The sequence below is a fragment of the Vidua chalybeata genome, chromosome 1, assembly GCF_026979565.1.
Source record: "Vidua chalybeata isolate OUT-0048 chromosome 1, bVidCha1 merged haplotype, whole genome shotgun sequence".
In the NCBI taxonomy this organism is placed as follows: Eukaryota; Metazoa; Chordata; class Aves; order Passeriformes; family Viduidae; genus Vidua; species Vidua chalybeata.
In genome coordinates, this window is record NC_071530.1 from 52,341,859 (window position 1) to 52,356,767 (window position 14,909).

Genomic DNA, 14,909 nt, shown 5'->3' on the forward strand with positions numbered 1-14,909 from the left:
TTTCAGACTCATTGACAGGACACACACCAAGCAGCCAATATGCCAGATGCTGCCCCTGATGCAGAAGCTGCCATGCATTAGGAGGCTTGGACAGAACCCACTTGGGTGGCTCTGGCATCAGCTGCTGATGAGTTAGTGCTAGCAGTAAAAACACTGTCCCCAGAAGGTCACCTGTCCTCAAATGCTGCTTCTCAAAGGACACCTGCTCTGGAACTTTTTCCTAAGCTGTGCCAAACAAAACGTTTGCTTATGTAAAAAACACAAAGCCTCCTTCCCTCTGTCCCCCTACTGATAGCCTAAGAGTCAGTGAATTTATGACACTGTCACTACAATGGCAAAACTCTCTTTGGTTTCAAAATACTTCAGCCTTGACACCCACAGTAAGATCCCTAATGAGATTTCCCTCTAAAGCTATTTTTTCTAACACACTTAGGTCCATCAGCCACTGCTTAATCTCCTACTGGCTGCAATAGAGGGTCAATTTCTAAGCACAGACCACCGCATGGCTTCTTTCAGAAGGGATCTGCAGGAAACTGTCCCAGGATCTGAAGAAAGCTTCCTCTGAGCAGCAGAGGCCCTCTCTGCACTGAGGCCACAGCAGTCAGAAGACCACAGCTTTTGTTGGTACTGTAAGAAATGTCATGCCCAACACCCTGGGTCAGTGCTCGGAACTCCTGGATCAGTGAAGACAACTGAGGAATTTGATACATTCCCCTCCATCAAGAAGGGCCCCATGTGTAAAGTCTCACTAGGGTAAGAAGTGTCATGGACCTCAGATAGCTACAGGCATGGTGCTAGAGTGTCATGGTCCTCAACCGATTGCACAAAATAGTAAAATCACAGTCAAAGGTGAGTGTTTGCAGTTCTAGAGATAATGTCTGCATTACTTTGCATGGTAATATCCAACTCCCAGCAGCAGCTAGTGCAGAGGCCCACAAAAACCAAGAAAAGAGTAGGGCTGGGCAGATCCCTTATTATCCCCTTCCCCACCTTTGCAGTGGGAGTAACACCATTTGCCAATGGTACAGGATGCTATAAAACATGCAAATACTTCAGTAATAAAGGTTGGACATGTACTGCAGAGAGGCAGATGGAGAAAGCCATCTGATGGTGTCAGCTGGGAGTGGAATTTGGAGGATCACACTTAGCTGAAAGCCTTCACACAGTCAAGAGTCAGCCAGGTATTTTTTTCCAAACTCTGAAGGAGTTTTCAAATCTATAGCACTTTTCCCTCCTCTTTGCGCTCATACAGAAGGCTCTGTCCAAGTTCATACTGCATAACCTTTGCTGCCATTTCACTGCTTTTGTTGTCTTCACTTAGTATTTGCCTTACAATGGACTAAATAAGTCATGCAACAAAATCAGAAGAAGAAAACAACAGACAAAAAGATGCTGCACCTACAGCACTGCTGGCCTCTGGTCTGCAAAAAAAACCCACACAGGCTATTTTGAAACCTAGAAGGGCAGGAAAAATAGAAGATTACAGAAAAAAAAAGCTATTTCCAAGGACACTGGCTGTGTCCTCAAACAGAAGACCATTATCTGACACCACTTTTAATAATGTTTTGGTTTTCAGTTGTGTACAGTAAACGCAACTAAAGGCAGCCCTCATCTGATTTCTATAAAGACCATGAGTACTGCATGAAGAGGATTTTCCTTTAAACACAAGTCCTGCCTTGGCTGAAAGTGAATGCCTGTTTTTATTTCCCCATAAATATGTATGTAAAGGTCTCACTTAAAGAACTTGGAGAGATTACCTATTTGCATATTACAAAGGCACAGGTCCTCAGACATTCTTCTACTAATTTCATACATACTGCTGATACTTAATAGCAAAAGAGTAACTCTTCCATACTAGACCTGAAAAATTTGTGCAGTTGGCTCCAACTTAGGTCTAAGACATGGACAGGAATGAACAAATTTCAATCTCTCAGCATAATGGTATTTATTGCCTGGGTTGGCTGGCTTAACTTTCAGAGAAAACAGGGACTAAATCAATGGCAGACATTATCCCACTAAATTACAACAACTGGGAAATCAGTAACAAGTCCTGGGCCAACAAGACATGACTCACTACAGGCTAAAAAGAACTTTTCAGCATCCCTCACAATGAAGATATCCAAGGCCACATCCTAATGTTCTTCTGAAGACAGCTAAAGGAAACTCTCCAGGCTCTAAAACTGATGAATGGCTTCACCATGAGCACATCAGAAAGGCGCAATGAGACAAGAATGCCTTTTAGTCCTACAGGATGTGCCAGCAGCCCCTACCCAGCATCTAGTTTGCAGCTATATTGCGTATCAAAAGAAGGCAAAGAGAAACCATCAAAAGTCTTTTCATGGCTCAAGGGTGAAAAAATCAATCCTCTCTGGGTCTGGTGGAATCAGATACAGCCAACACACAGCATGGGAGACTTTTCAGCCTTTCTAGAAATATTAACTTTGGACTGGGAAAAAACCAATCAAAAACCCACACCAAAAAAGCAACAAGAGCAGCAAAACCAAACAACACTAAAAAAAAGGCTAAAAAATTAAGTGATGTCTACTGAAACTGACATACACCCACAGGTAAGACAGTTCTCTCCTGAACCCATCTTCCAGACTAAACAATATCTGAACTAGTCTTTTTCTTATGCTGGTTGGAATACAACTTCTCAGCTCATGCAGGTCTCTGCCAAGCCTGGCATGCAGTAAAACACTGTCAGCAAGGCCAGGCAAGCTTTGGAGGTCATCAAGTCTCTTTGTGGGCTTCTAAGAGATGTTTCACTCTCAGGGTGATAAAATTTTCCAGTGCCAGACAATATATATAGCTTTTTAGAGCTAAGCCACAGAGCTTTGCTAGGCTCTAGCAAATCAAAATTGCTCTCAATGAAGCCTCAAGCTGTCAAAAATGATGTTCAGGTCCCAAGTGCCTACTTCTTACCACTGATGGGGGCATGTCACAATCTGCTTGTTCCTGGAGCTCAGAGGTGCTGCTGTAAAAATGCTCATTTTGAAAAAGTCACTTTAAGAGAGGAAAATCTCTTCCCTTTCTGGACACTTATTGTATTTACTGTCCAAGCATCCCAAATCCTCTACATATATCATCCAAATCTCACAGCACCCAGCAGAGAGCTAGAACAGCATACAGCTAGGATGCAGGACTTGCCCCAAATCAGAGAGGTTATCAGTGACAGATTCAGAGCTGAATCTACATTCTCTTGGCATCCAAACCCACATCCTCATGGAAAAACTACCCATTTCTCTGTACCACAATACAATGAAGACCAAATATGTTCAGTTTTGGTATAAAGATATATAAAGCAGGCAGGGAAAGCAAGGCATAGCACAGTAACAATAGAACATACATGGAAAAAATAAACATAACTTACAGGAGCTGCATTGTTTTTAACTGTCACACTTGGAGTTGTGGCTCGTAGCGCCCCGCTCACTCCATGGTAGTACTTGAAGCAGATCTTTGTTTCAGCTAAAAAAAAACCCAAAAGGGATATTTAGGATTAGAAAAATTGCCAGGGGTAATCTGCATGATCAGCTGCAGCTCACAGGCACAGGGCTGGCAAGTAGCTGAATTGCAAATTGTTCATTCTGGCTGGATGGCACAACAGGATACCTCCTGGCCCTGATCCTCCCCTTTGTCAGGGTGAAATTTGGAGTTTGGTTCATGGATTTAAAACAGTTAAAATCCAAACCTCTTCTGAGCAGAAGTTACCACCGATATACCTTAGAGCACCTGCTCAGCATCCTTTAGGAAGAAAAAAAGTAGGAGCATATAAATCTTCCCTGTTCAGACATACCAAGCACTAATGTGCAGAGAAATTTAGGAGCTTCCTTAGGACAAGGTTGCATAGCTGCTCATTGACAGGTTTTACTGTGCCAATTTGTTGTGGCCTTGGTCAGGGCAAGGATGTAGATCTCCACATATTATTAACTGCTTTGACAGTTACTACATTAAAGCATTTTCAGGAATAGCAGAGTACCACCAGACCCTGCCTTAGTGTATTTCCGCTGACTTCTAAAAATCTAAATTAGGTGAGGAACACAGGGAAGGTCATGATTTTTGACACTCATAGTGCTGCTTTTTGCCACATGCATTGGCATTCAAATAAATAATATTGAGGGAAACTCATCTCAATAACTGTATTGAGGCACAGAAGTGAAAACAGTTTCTTGTTAAACAGTCCCCACTTTCCTGTCTGCTACAAGAAGGAAAGACAGCTCCAGCCAGTTTCTGTGTTGGGTCTGTGACTACAAACAGACACAAAGTGCTATTTGCCTACCTGCCTGGAACTAGTGACTTGCTGAAGCTCATCCTGGCCTGCCTGCTGGCATGCAAGAATTTTCTTCCACAGTAAACTAGATATGAATTAGCCTGGTATGTGCCTAAGTACAGTTCGGACCCAGCAATTATCCAGTGTTACATGTGTAACAGGTATGTTTGTGGGATCTGAAAAATGCCTGTTTAAATAAAAGCAGCTTTCACATCTTCTAGTTTTAACTGGAAAATGACATGGAAATGTTCATCTGTTCCAAGATTTTCCTTAAGACCTTGCTTTGCAGCTGCTGCTGTAGCTCAGGGAAAACACCAGCCTTTGCTGGCAGAGCCACAAAAACGCTCACTGTAACTACAGTGTCTATATGTGAAAACAATAAATAAATGCCATTTACGTGTTTTAACATACAAATTGCATTGCAGTTTTAATACCAGTAACAAAATTACTCAAATCAGTGCAGCTGTAACAAAAAATATTAAGAGATGAGACTGCAACCACAGATTATGCTGCTGTGATCTACTGTTTGTAGATCCAAGAAACAACGATGTAGCAGTCCAGGTGGAAGCAAAACCTGGGATATGAAAAGTGGTGGAGACCCTCAAAACTGCAGGCCTGAATTGCTTACCCTGATACCTACACAGGAACATTGGTCTAAAGAGAAATTCTGGTATTTTTTGAAGGACAAAATAATTTTAAGGGTGCAAAGCCTTCCCAACTTTCAGATGTCACTTGGGAAATGAAAAGCAAAGAGGTGATGTTCCCAAGTAGTTTGAGCACTACTCAGTTTCAGGTGGCTTCCTAGTCTTCTAACCTGAGGAATGTGCAGTCCACCAATGAGAAGCACAGTACCAGCACACTTAATCTCTGAAAATCATATTTTCCATCCTCACAGCCTGTTCTTCACCAGACAACCAGGTGCACATTTCGCTCATACAGTGAAATTACAACCTCTCCCACTATATCCACAATGTGTACACGTGTTCCATTTACTTCACAGCATTCCATAAGAATTGGAGCAAAATTCAGAGTCCTTCAGCACGTCCATGAGGGGCTGTGGGGCCCATCCTGGGGCTGAATTCATAACTATACCCCCAAATGAAATTCTGCAACTTTAAGAGATTTACTTGAGCTGTCAGTACAGCTGAGCAAGCGACCCTGCTGTTGCACCTGGGAGCAGCAGTTGTTTCCTTTTGGCAGCAAAAAAAATTGGATGAGCCTGTGGGACAGAAAAACTGCAAGTCCAGTTGTATTTTCACATTGTAATTTTCTCTACAGGACTTTTAACAGCTCAGCAGCTAACTAATTTACTCACTGTGAGGACAGCAAAACCTGAGGATATCACAATAGCTAAAAGATGCAGTTCTCACCAATTATTCAAATGTTAATTTTCTCCTCCCCTGGAGATTTTTAGCTGCAGTTTGCATGGAACACTGAGAACTAGAATAAAAAGAAGCCTTAAAAATATTAACTTTTGTAGTTTATAAAATATAACTTCAGCTATTAGCTTGTATGACAATGTTCAGACCCCTCAGCAAGAAATCATGTCATAGGTTGACAAGTAGGAAATCAGTTACCACGAGAATCGGGAAAATTTTAAAAGAATCCATTTAATTAAACTAAAAGTATTAGAGAGAACAGAAAGAGATAATATATCCATATGTAGTTAATCTGGATTTTTGTATCATTTTCAAGGACAAAGGATAACTGAAGATGACTGAATATGTATTTGGAAAGAACCATGTGGTTATTACAGGATGCTCTCAGTTTCATATATTTGCAACCAAACTGCCCACATACAGGTGGAAACCGCAAGAAAGCAACTCAAGAGAGATGCAAGTGTCACACCCAATCCAAAACAGTGGCACCGCTGGAGTCATTCATCAAGCAGTGGTAGAGGTGGTGATTAATGAACATCAAAGATTTCATTCAGAGAATAGATCTGAGAGAAAATGTCTTATGGAGGCCTTCAAATGTTGAGAAATTGCTCTAGAAGCATCAGGGGAACAACATTTTCTTTTTTCTAGATTCCTCTCTCCCCTTTTTGCTCATATTGCTTTCAGATTGAAAATATTACGCAAATGTCTATTTTCAATGGAGAGATGAAACTTCAGCAAGTATAAAGCTTGCAAAATTATATACAATTTCTTTATGTGTAAAAATGCCATTAGGATGCTAGTTGGCCATTTTTTGGCCATGAGCCATTCTTTACAAATAACATTGTTGGTGCCATGTTTTTCACTGCAACAGTGTCGTAACACTCTAATCCATCTGAAGATTGCTCTTGCATTCCTGAATCACCACTGAGACATTTCCAAAACAGAGGCAGAAACCTGTGGGCTTGGTACCACTGCCTCTGCAGATGAACAGAAAGCACTGGAAGTATTAGTAAGGCGGTGATATAAATTGATCTGAATATTATCCAGCTGGCATTTGTAAATAATATGTAATTACAGAGACTGTTTGGATTGCAGTCTTGTAGATTAGCTTGTTCTGAAATAAAGGAGACCATTTAACTCTGTCCTGCTGCTCTAGCTACATGGCAGAGTGTACAGGTCAGGAGCAGGTGTTGTCCAGTTAATCCACAGTTATAAATAAATGTGCACCATTGTAATTTTAATCACTAATTATTTAGAGATCACTGGACCCAGCAATGAAGTTATGATGTTGAAGTCAGAAAGTAATGAAGTTAAATTCTTCTTTCAATTAGCAAAAATGTCAGTGAAACTGGTAAATCTTCCAAGAGATGAGATGCCTAAAGATGCTCGGAAATAGTCATGCCCATGGCAACTACCAAACTACCCAGCAATTCACATGGATAAAGAACTAAACAGCATTGTACTCCCTTTACACCAGGCTTGGTATCTCCATTTGTGCCACTTTTGGCTGGAGTAATTTGCTTCACAGTGGCTGGTATGGAGCTGTGTTTTGGATTTCTGCTGAACACAGGGGTTGATAATATAAAGATGTTTTTGCTTTTGCTGAGCAGGGCTCAGACAGAGCCTTTTCTGCTTTTTGTATTGCCATACTGAGGATTAGACTGGGTGTGCATAGAAAAGAGGGAAGAGACACATCTGGGACAGGTGACCCAAACAGACCAAAGGGATATTCCAGACTACATGACATCACACTCAGTAAATAAAGTGGGAGGAAGAAGGACAAAAGGGGGAATGTTTGGGGTGATGGTGTTTGTCTTCCCAAGCAGCCATTATGTGTGATGGGGCCCTGCTCTCCTGGAGATAGCTGAACACCTACTTGCCCACAGGAAGTGGTGATAGAATTCCTTGTTTTGCTTTGTTTGTGTGTATGGCTTTTGCTTTCCCAACTAAACTGTTTTATCTCAGCCCATGAGTTTTCTGGCTTTTACCCTTCCAATTCTCTTCCTGATCCCACTGGTGGGGGAGTGAACAAGTGGCTGTGTGGGATTTTGCTGCTGGCTGGGGTTGAACCATGACACCATCATACACTGACTGTGTTACAGCTCTCCGTTGCAGTGGTATAAATAAGAAAATCCCTAGTTGTATGCTCAGATTCACCACTGTAACTATTACAGATGCACAAAAAATACAGCTGCCCCAAAGGAAGGCCCTCAAGGCACACCAAGGCAAGACAATCAGAACCAGGCAATAGGAGGGGTGATTCTGTTTTCCTCCTTGGACCAAGCACCTGTGTTGGGCCACACAGGTTATAAGGAAGGGAGGGGAACTGAGATGTACTTCATCCCTGGACACCACAGAGACCACTCTCTATTCAGAGGAAAGCACTGAGAAGTTTGACGTTTTCCAGAGAACCTCTGTCATGGGGCTTCATCTCTCTCACAAGGAAAAAAAATTAATTTCACAAAAATGATTTCACTATCAAAGACCTGAGTTATCTCAGTTACCAAATCAGTTCTGCAAATTAACTGGAACATTAATTTACCAGCTGAACATTACTCAGGCAATAGTTTTCACTGCCTCTGTAACCATCTAGCTCCTGAAAACACTCAATTCCTTATGAAACTGAAGTGAGAGGAGATAAAATCTAATAGGGTCTGCTGATGAATTGCAACTGGAGGTATTGAACGTTGAAAGTGTCTCCAAGAGGTTTCCTAGTTCCCATCATCCAGCTACTTTTCTGTCAGTGTTATTTGTCCTGTTGGTTTATTTGATACCCTTTCCCTTTAAAATACTTCCATTCCTACTCCTTCAGAGTTATCAAAATTGTTCTAAATGCCTTCTCAAAAGTTCACTTGATCTTATAATTAATTCTCTGTTCCTTGCTTACTAAGGTCAACCTGATCTCAGAGGCTTAGTTTTCACTTAAAGGTGGTTTTATTCTTTCAAATATAAGAAAAAGCTCTGGCAAGATGACACAATTTCTCTTGTTGAGCTAAAAAAAACCACTAGAACACCCTAACGACTATTTCAAGGAAGGCCATATTCTTTGGGGGAGGCAGGAAGCATCAGCTGATGTTTACTAGGAGCGTGTGATGCACCTGGGGCATTTCAACAAGCTTGTTGTGATTTACTCCCATGACACTTTTGGTTTCAGTTAAATAGATGAGTTGACTAAGCATTAGGTAGGCATTTCTCACTGCTGTAAAAGCCTCTCAGGGAAGTAATGCCAGTCTTAAAAACTTAGTCATTTTTGATCAATTAAATCTATTACTAAAGGAGCTGTTGTTGCTCTTTTGGGCAAACACTGTGCATAAAAAATGAAAGGTGTCAAAACCAGTAATAAAAAGGTAGCTGTCTCTGGTAAGTGGTTGGGAACCAAGTGAACCAAATCAGACAGTGAAGCAATTAAGTTATGAGTCATAAAGTTTTCCCTAGAGAGGAGCCAGAACTGGAATAAACAAATATATGATACTGTGCTACAATCAAATCGTTGTGGTACCATCCTGAATTAAAGCAGCCACAGTGATCTCTAGAAGTGGAGACAGCTTGTGTCAAAGTGAAGACTATGAGTCAATGGAGGGGGTAGAACTGTTTGAATACAATAGGAAAACTGGGAGAGGCATACAATGGTGTCGTGGTTTGACATGGAAGTGAATTTTTTCCAGGAAGTTGGGTCAAACCAATCAGTGGTCAGGTTTGGATATTGGCACCTGGAGTGACCACTGAAAGTATGGACACGCCTCTGAGAACACAGGGGGTTAAAAGCAAGAACTCCCAGGAGAACTGTCTCTTTTGGTTCCGGTTGTCAGAGAGTGCAGACTCTCCCCTGCCCAGCCTTAGGTTGGGCGGGGGAGGGGAAGCCACGCGGCCTTGTCCAGGTAGGCCGAGGGGCTGAGGGTCTGGAACCGAGCCAGCTCCTGTGGACGGAAGGGTGGAGAGAAGTGGAGATGCCTTTGTCCCGCCCCCCCCCCTCCACAGAGGGAAAGAGACAGAGAGCCTGGCAGCACCTGGAAATTTGCCGGCAGAGGAGAAGAAGAAGGAGAAGGGGGGGGGGATGTCCAGCGTGGGAGACAGAACACCAGACTGAGATATCAGCCATCCAGGGAGTCTGAACGTTTAACCCTTTCCAAGAAATGAGGGCTTTTTAAAAGTATTACCCCTCCTTGATTTGTAGTGGAAGAGAGATAGTCTGGGACCTGAGATGTTAGAAGAAGAAATATTTAGGTGGGAGAAGATGATGAATTAGCTTTTGGCTGGACTTTTCTTGTTAGCCATAGACTGAACCAAAATCTCCTGCAATAGAGACTGCATTTTAGGGGGATGCAGTGGTGACCCAGGGAGACCTGTTTCAGCTTCGAGCAGCACAGGAGTGGCAAGAACCAAAGAAAGCTGAGGAGGGAATGGTGATACCCTCTGTCTTCGGGAAGAAGATGAGTCCTGTTTTTTGGACCCCTCGGCCCCAGGGGAAAATGGGGGGGACTGTAGTCCCAGGATGAGAAGCTGAACTGTTGTATCTTTGGGTCTGTGGCAAAGCATCCTTAAAGGAGCCCTATGAGCAGTCTGTCCATGCACGGTGGTGAGAGCACTGTGACATGGAAAGGAGAGTGTCACACTGGCAGATTTTTTTTTTTTTCTGGGCGATTGCCATGTGTGACAGGGAAACACAGGAGGTGGCAACTGTGTTTCCTGGGGGGTCTGTGGTGCAAGAGAGACTTCTCTCTCCCTGGATAGCTTGAGTATTGACTATCTGAAGGGTGGTAATTTGATCAGGAATCCCGGGTGATGTTTCATGCTGGGTGTTTTAGGAATTGGGAGGAGGAGGGGTGTTTTAAAAGGTCTTCATCCTGGATTTAGTTTATGTGTTTTCTGTAGTAGTAGTAGTTTAATAAAGTTTTTTTTCCCTTTGTTATTAAGCTTGGGCCTGCTCTGCTCTGTTCCTGATAACATCTCACAGCATTTATTTAAGGAAGGTGCATTTTCATGGGGACGCTGGCATTGCGCCAGTGTCCAACCATGACAAATGGGAAACCAAAACAGGGAGAGATTAAAGGCAGTTTATATGCAGAACTAAGTGACTAAGCAATGTCTTTGAGGGGAGGGGAGGAGAGGATTGAGATTATAACAAAATCCCTGCACAGAATGGGACAGGGGAGAAAGCAGAGACTACAACTGTGTAGTCTTGTGTAAACAAGACTAAAAGAGACTAAAAGAAAAGAAAGCAGGGAAAAGGAAACAAAGCAAGGAAAGGCAGACAGGGAAAGAGTAAGACAAAGTTTAAGATGAAAGAAAGTAATTGAGACCTTCAGGCAGCATAAGCAGCACGATGTAAACTGTATCAGCAGCTACCTGTGAAACCTGATGTGCACCTCATGTCCACCTCTCATGCTTGACCTCCCTTCTCTACCTGCTGTGTCCAGTGCCCATCTCCTCTTTATGAACATCACTGGAAGCATAGAGAGGAGGTAAATTGTGCAACACAAAGAGGTGAAACCTAGCGTTCCTGCATCTGCATGAGCCTTTCCCTAAGCATCAATAGTTTTTAGATAAATTTTGGCATTTTCTCATGATATTGTACCTGCCCTGTCAGCAAAGAATTAACACTCATAACAAAGATAAAAGGTAAAGTTATTAGTGGCAGATCTAATTTGTACTTACAATGTTGATACATGGTACTGCTTATTTCCATCATGGAGGCTTGCTGCTGCTCCATGCAAACACTGGCTCTTATTTCTGCTGCTCTATCAGAAAACCTGCCTTTTCCAAGCACTGGCTGTCTCCAACAGGCAATGGTGATACTACAACCATCAAGCTGGTTTGCTACTCAGCTGCCTATGGACCATACATTTCCTTAAGCTGTAGACTGCATCTCCTCACAATATTTGTTTAGTTCATAACCGCCTATGGCTTTCAAAAAGTGCTACAGTTTTTAGACAACTAACAGTTCAGTAATCAAACAAGGTCTAAACAGATGTGTTCTTTTAATCTGTGTGGCAGGATTTCTTCCAGTTTTCTGATGGCTTTTTCCTTGCTCTGCTCTTTATAAAATGTGCACAAACACTTAACACACTTCTTTGGAGAAACTGCAAGACTTGAGATTTTATAGTCATACCTTTTAGATAACTGTAATGCTTCCCAGCAAGCAAGAAAGAAGTATCTGGGACCAGAATTAAGGCTGACCAGTACATATCAGCAATTTGAGGCACAAATATTTGCAAGGAAACTCTAATAGCTCAAAAACAAGCAGTAGAACACTCAGAAAATTTCAAATCAAGATTTAACTTAAGCAAAAAATCCACACTTGTCAAGATACAGAAATGCACAGTTAGAAGATTCAAATAAGCTTAATTCTGCACCAATAATATATTTCAGTATTTGTAGTTCTACCTGGTATTTGAAGAACAGATAATAGTATTTTCTTTTATCTTCAGAAATTGTTGCACAGACTGTTCCTTCCCAAGGGTTGCACCCTGAGGGCTGGAGTTATCTCCTTTATAACAGGAGAGCTAATTATCATTTATTATATCATTGATTCTTTGTACCATTGATCTGCAGATACTCTCCCCTACTGACTTTTGCTTTTATTTCCTTTGCTTGATAACTTGATTCAGCAGCTACTTGCCATGACAAGAGTAGTAGGGGAAATTACTACACTAATAACAAATGTGTAGCCACAAATCTTCATATTCAGTGGTCCAGTCTCCTCTGTCCTAACCTCACCTGTTTGAGCCCTCGGTGTTGCAAGCTCCACACTATACTGATTTTGAGTATAGCTTTGTAAAATCCACCTTGAATACTATGCTGTTCACAGAAGGTGACATGTATCTGCTTACCCATGACTGCACTGGAAGGATTTTCAGGTATGGACTCCTGAGCCCAAGACAAAATCACACCATGTTTGCCTTATGAAAATAAAGGCATCTAGGAGTTTCTACTGCAGGACAGATACAACAAAGTGGCTCTGTAAACTGCTGTTCAGGGAAAAGATACAGATCTAATTTCAATAGGCTGCTGCTTATGTGCTGTCCTCATAAAAGCTGACCTATTGGCAAGGCTCATTAATAAGGAATGCTAGCAGCTGGAATGGATGTGTGTTTATACATTTCAGGACTTTTATGTATTTCTCCATACAGGAAGTACAACAGCATTGCTGATTATGAAAGTTGTTTGACAGTTTTCATTATAAACCTTGTCTTCAGATGCTTCTACATTTTCAAATATACATACATTTGGAATAAAATTTTGTGTGCTGTTTGTCCACCTTGTATCTACAGAAAGGCACAGCAAGAAAATTTCATCCAGAAATTTATAGCTGAGGATAAGGAAAAACGATGGTGTTTTTACCCATGAGAAATTTCTGAAGACCTTTCTTTTGTCCCCCAAGTTAATATGTGCTCAATATAATGATTTCTGCTTCATATCGCCTCATGTTCCTGTAAAAGTACATTAAAATTCATCTAACTTATAAGCCTCTCTAAAAAATTCAGTTTGATATGCTTATTTGAGACATCTTTGATTTTACTGTCTAAATGCCCAGGAAATCCTAGCTGTGCTAAGTATCTTCCAAACTGGCAGTAACACAGTCTGTTTCTGCAATACAGATCTAAGTTTCCCCTGGCTGTGCCCCATCTGGAAGCAGGAGGACTGCATCTCTGGGTGTCTCCCCAGTATCCAAGGAGCATGAAAGAGGAGTATATGAATGCACTCTCAATTTGCCCCCCTTGAAGGAAGAGACAGAGTTGGCTGGGGGTATTACAAGCATAGGGTGGGAAATAGGAGCAAGGACAAAACCGGGTAAAATGGTGAAGAAAAAAACCACTGTGATTTGTGGCACTCATAGGCCTGAGTAGAGAAGGATCTGAGGGAGTAGGTAGCAGAGCACTGTTTCAGTCTTGCTAGAACAAAGGAGCACTGCCAGTGGGAGCACAATGCACGTACAGGGGCTCTGGTATTCAAGCTCCCAGTTAAGCAACTATAGGGGGATGGCAATTGGATATAAGGTAAGTCTGCTGGCTAAAATTCTCTCCAGACAGGCAGGAGTTGGAATGCATTAAAATCTGCAGCCATATAGCATCCTTCATGGTAGTCCAGTTCATCATGGACAAGGGTCTGCACCGTCAAGTGCCTGTAAACCTGGCATTTAGATTGACAACTGGAGTCAAGGCAGGTCGAGTGAGGCAGAGTAGATTAAGTCAAAGCTTCCACAGATAGCCATCACAGGAAAGGCCAGTGGAAGGATGTCAGTGCCCACACAGTAATTAAAGATGCTAAATGCCTACAATAAAAAGTGTCTTAGCCCTTTTGTAGCTGGGAAGAGAACCTGCAGTTTGTGTCAGCACATGTTCTGAAACTATTACTCCAGTTCTTAAATTTTATTACTCCAGTTCTTAAATTTTATTGTATAATGAGAATACTGAGCCTGAAATTTTGTTTGCTTAGACAGTTCACAATCTTGAAAATAATTATCTTCAGATGGGGAGTTGGGGAGGGGGCTAGGGGCAGAAAAAAGACAAGGACACAGCCTTACCATTGCTAGCACTGAGTCATCTCTCAAAATAACTATTTCTTCCATATTCATAAAGACAGTAGGATTCAGCCCACAACAAGCAAGAATTTCATCTATTTATTTACAGTTAACCCAACAGTGATATCTATCTGCTCTGCCTTTATGGACTGTTGAAAGGACTGATAGGCACCAGTTTGGGTGAATGAGAGTTGGGAATGGGAGCGTTGGAACAACTTACATGTCTTTGATTAGGAGAGGGAAAGGCTGTTTGAGAGATACATTTTAGTCATTGCAAACAGCAAATTACAAGGGCTGCGACTTTAATGAAATTCCGGAGCCTACAGGCACCAATGTTTTTATGTAAATCAGCTTAAGGATGACTTTTTCATCATAAGCATTAGCAAGCAGGCAATTTATTTGAGAAAAACTTACTAACATCAAAGTACTTTAACTGTGTGATTGTTGAATCCATAGTAACTGAAAAACATGCCTAAAGCTTGCTCTCTGGTCCTTAGCACTCATGCACGTTGCATGAAAATCAACATTGCAGGCAAACCCTAACACATGGTTCATCTTATTTGGGGGAGATGATCTAAAATTACTTTTGAAATGCAACAATTACAACAGACTAAGTTTTTAAACAATACTTGTGTTTTAAAATGGCTCATCATCTTGGTTACAATGGACTCGACTGTTCTTTATCAAAACTAAATAGTAGACAAAAAATCTCTATGCCTTCAGTACACTGGAAATGAGCCCT

The 14,909-nt window shown here is 41.7% G+C and overlaps 1 protein-coding gene across 2 annotated transcripts in view; it reads right to left on the minus strand.

Moving 5' to 3' along the window:
• HECW1 (HECT, C2 and WW domain containing E3 ubiquitin protein ligase 1) overlaps positions 1-14,909 on the minus strand; it is a 251,088-nt gene that overhangs the window by 115,888 nt on the left and 120,291 nt on the right. The window contains exon 4 of one of the 2 annotated variants that reach the window (XM_053933981.1): positions 3,371-3,465. The exons of the other annotated variant lie outside the window; for it this stretch is intronic. Within the exon in view, the coding sequence (XP_053789956.1) occupies positions 3,371-3,465 (95 nt within the window). The remainder of the gene's footprint in view (positions 1-3,370; positions 3,466-14,909) is intronic. 2 annotated transcript variants of the gene reach the window in all.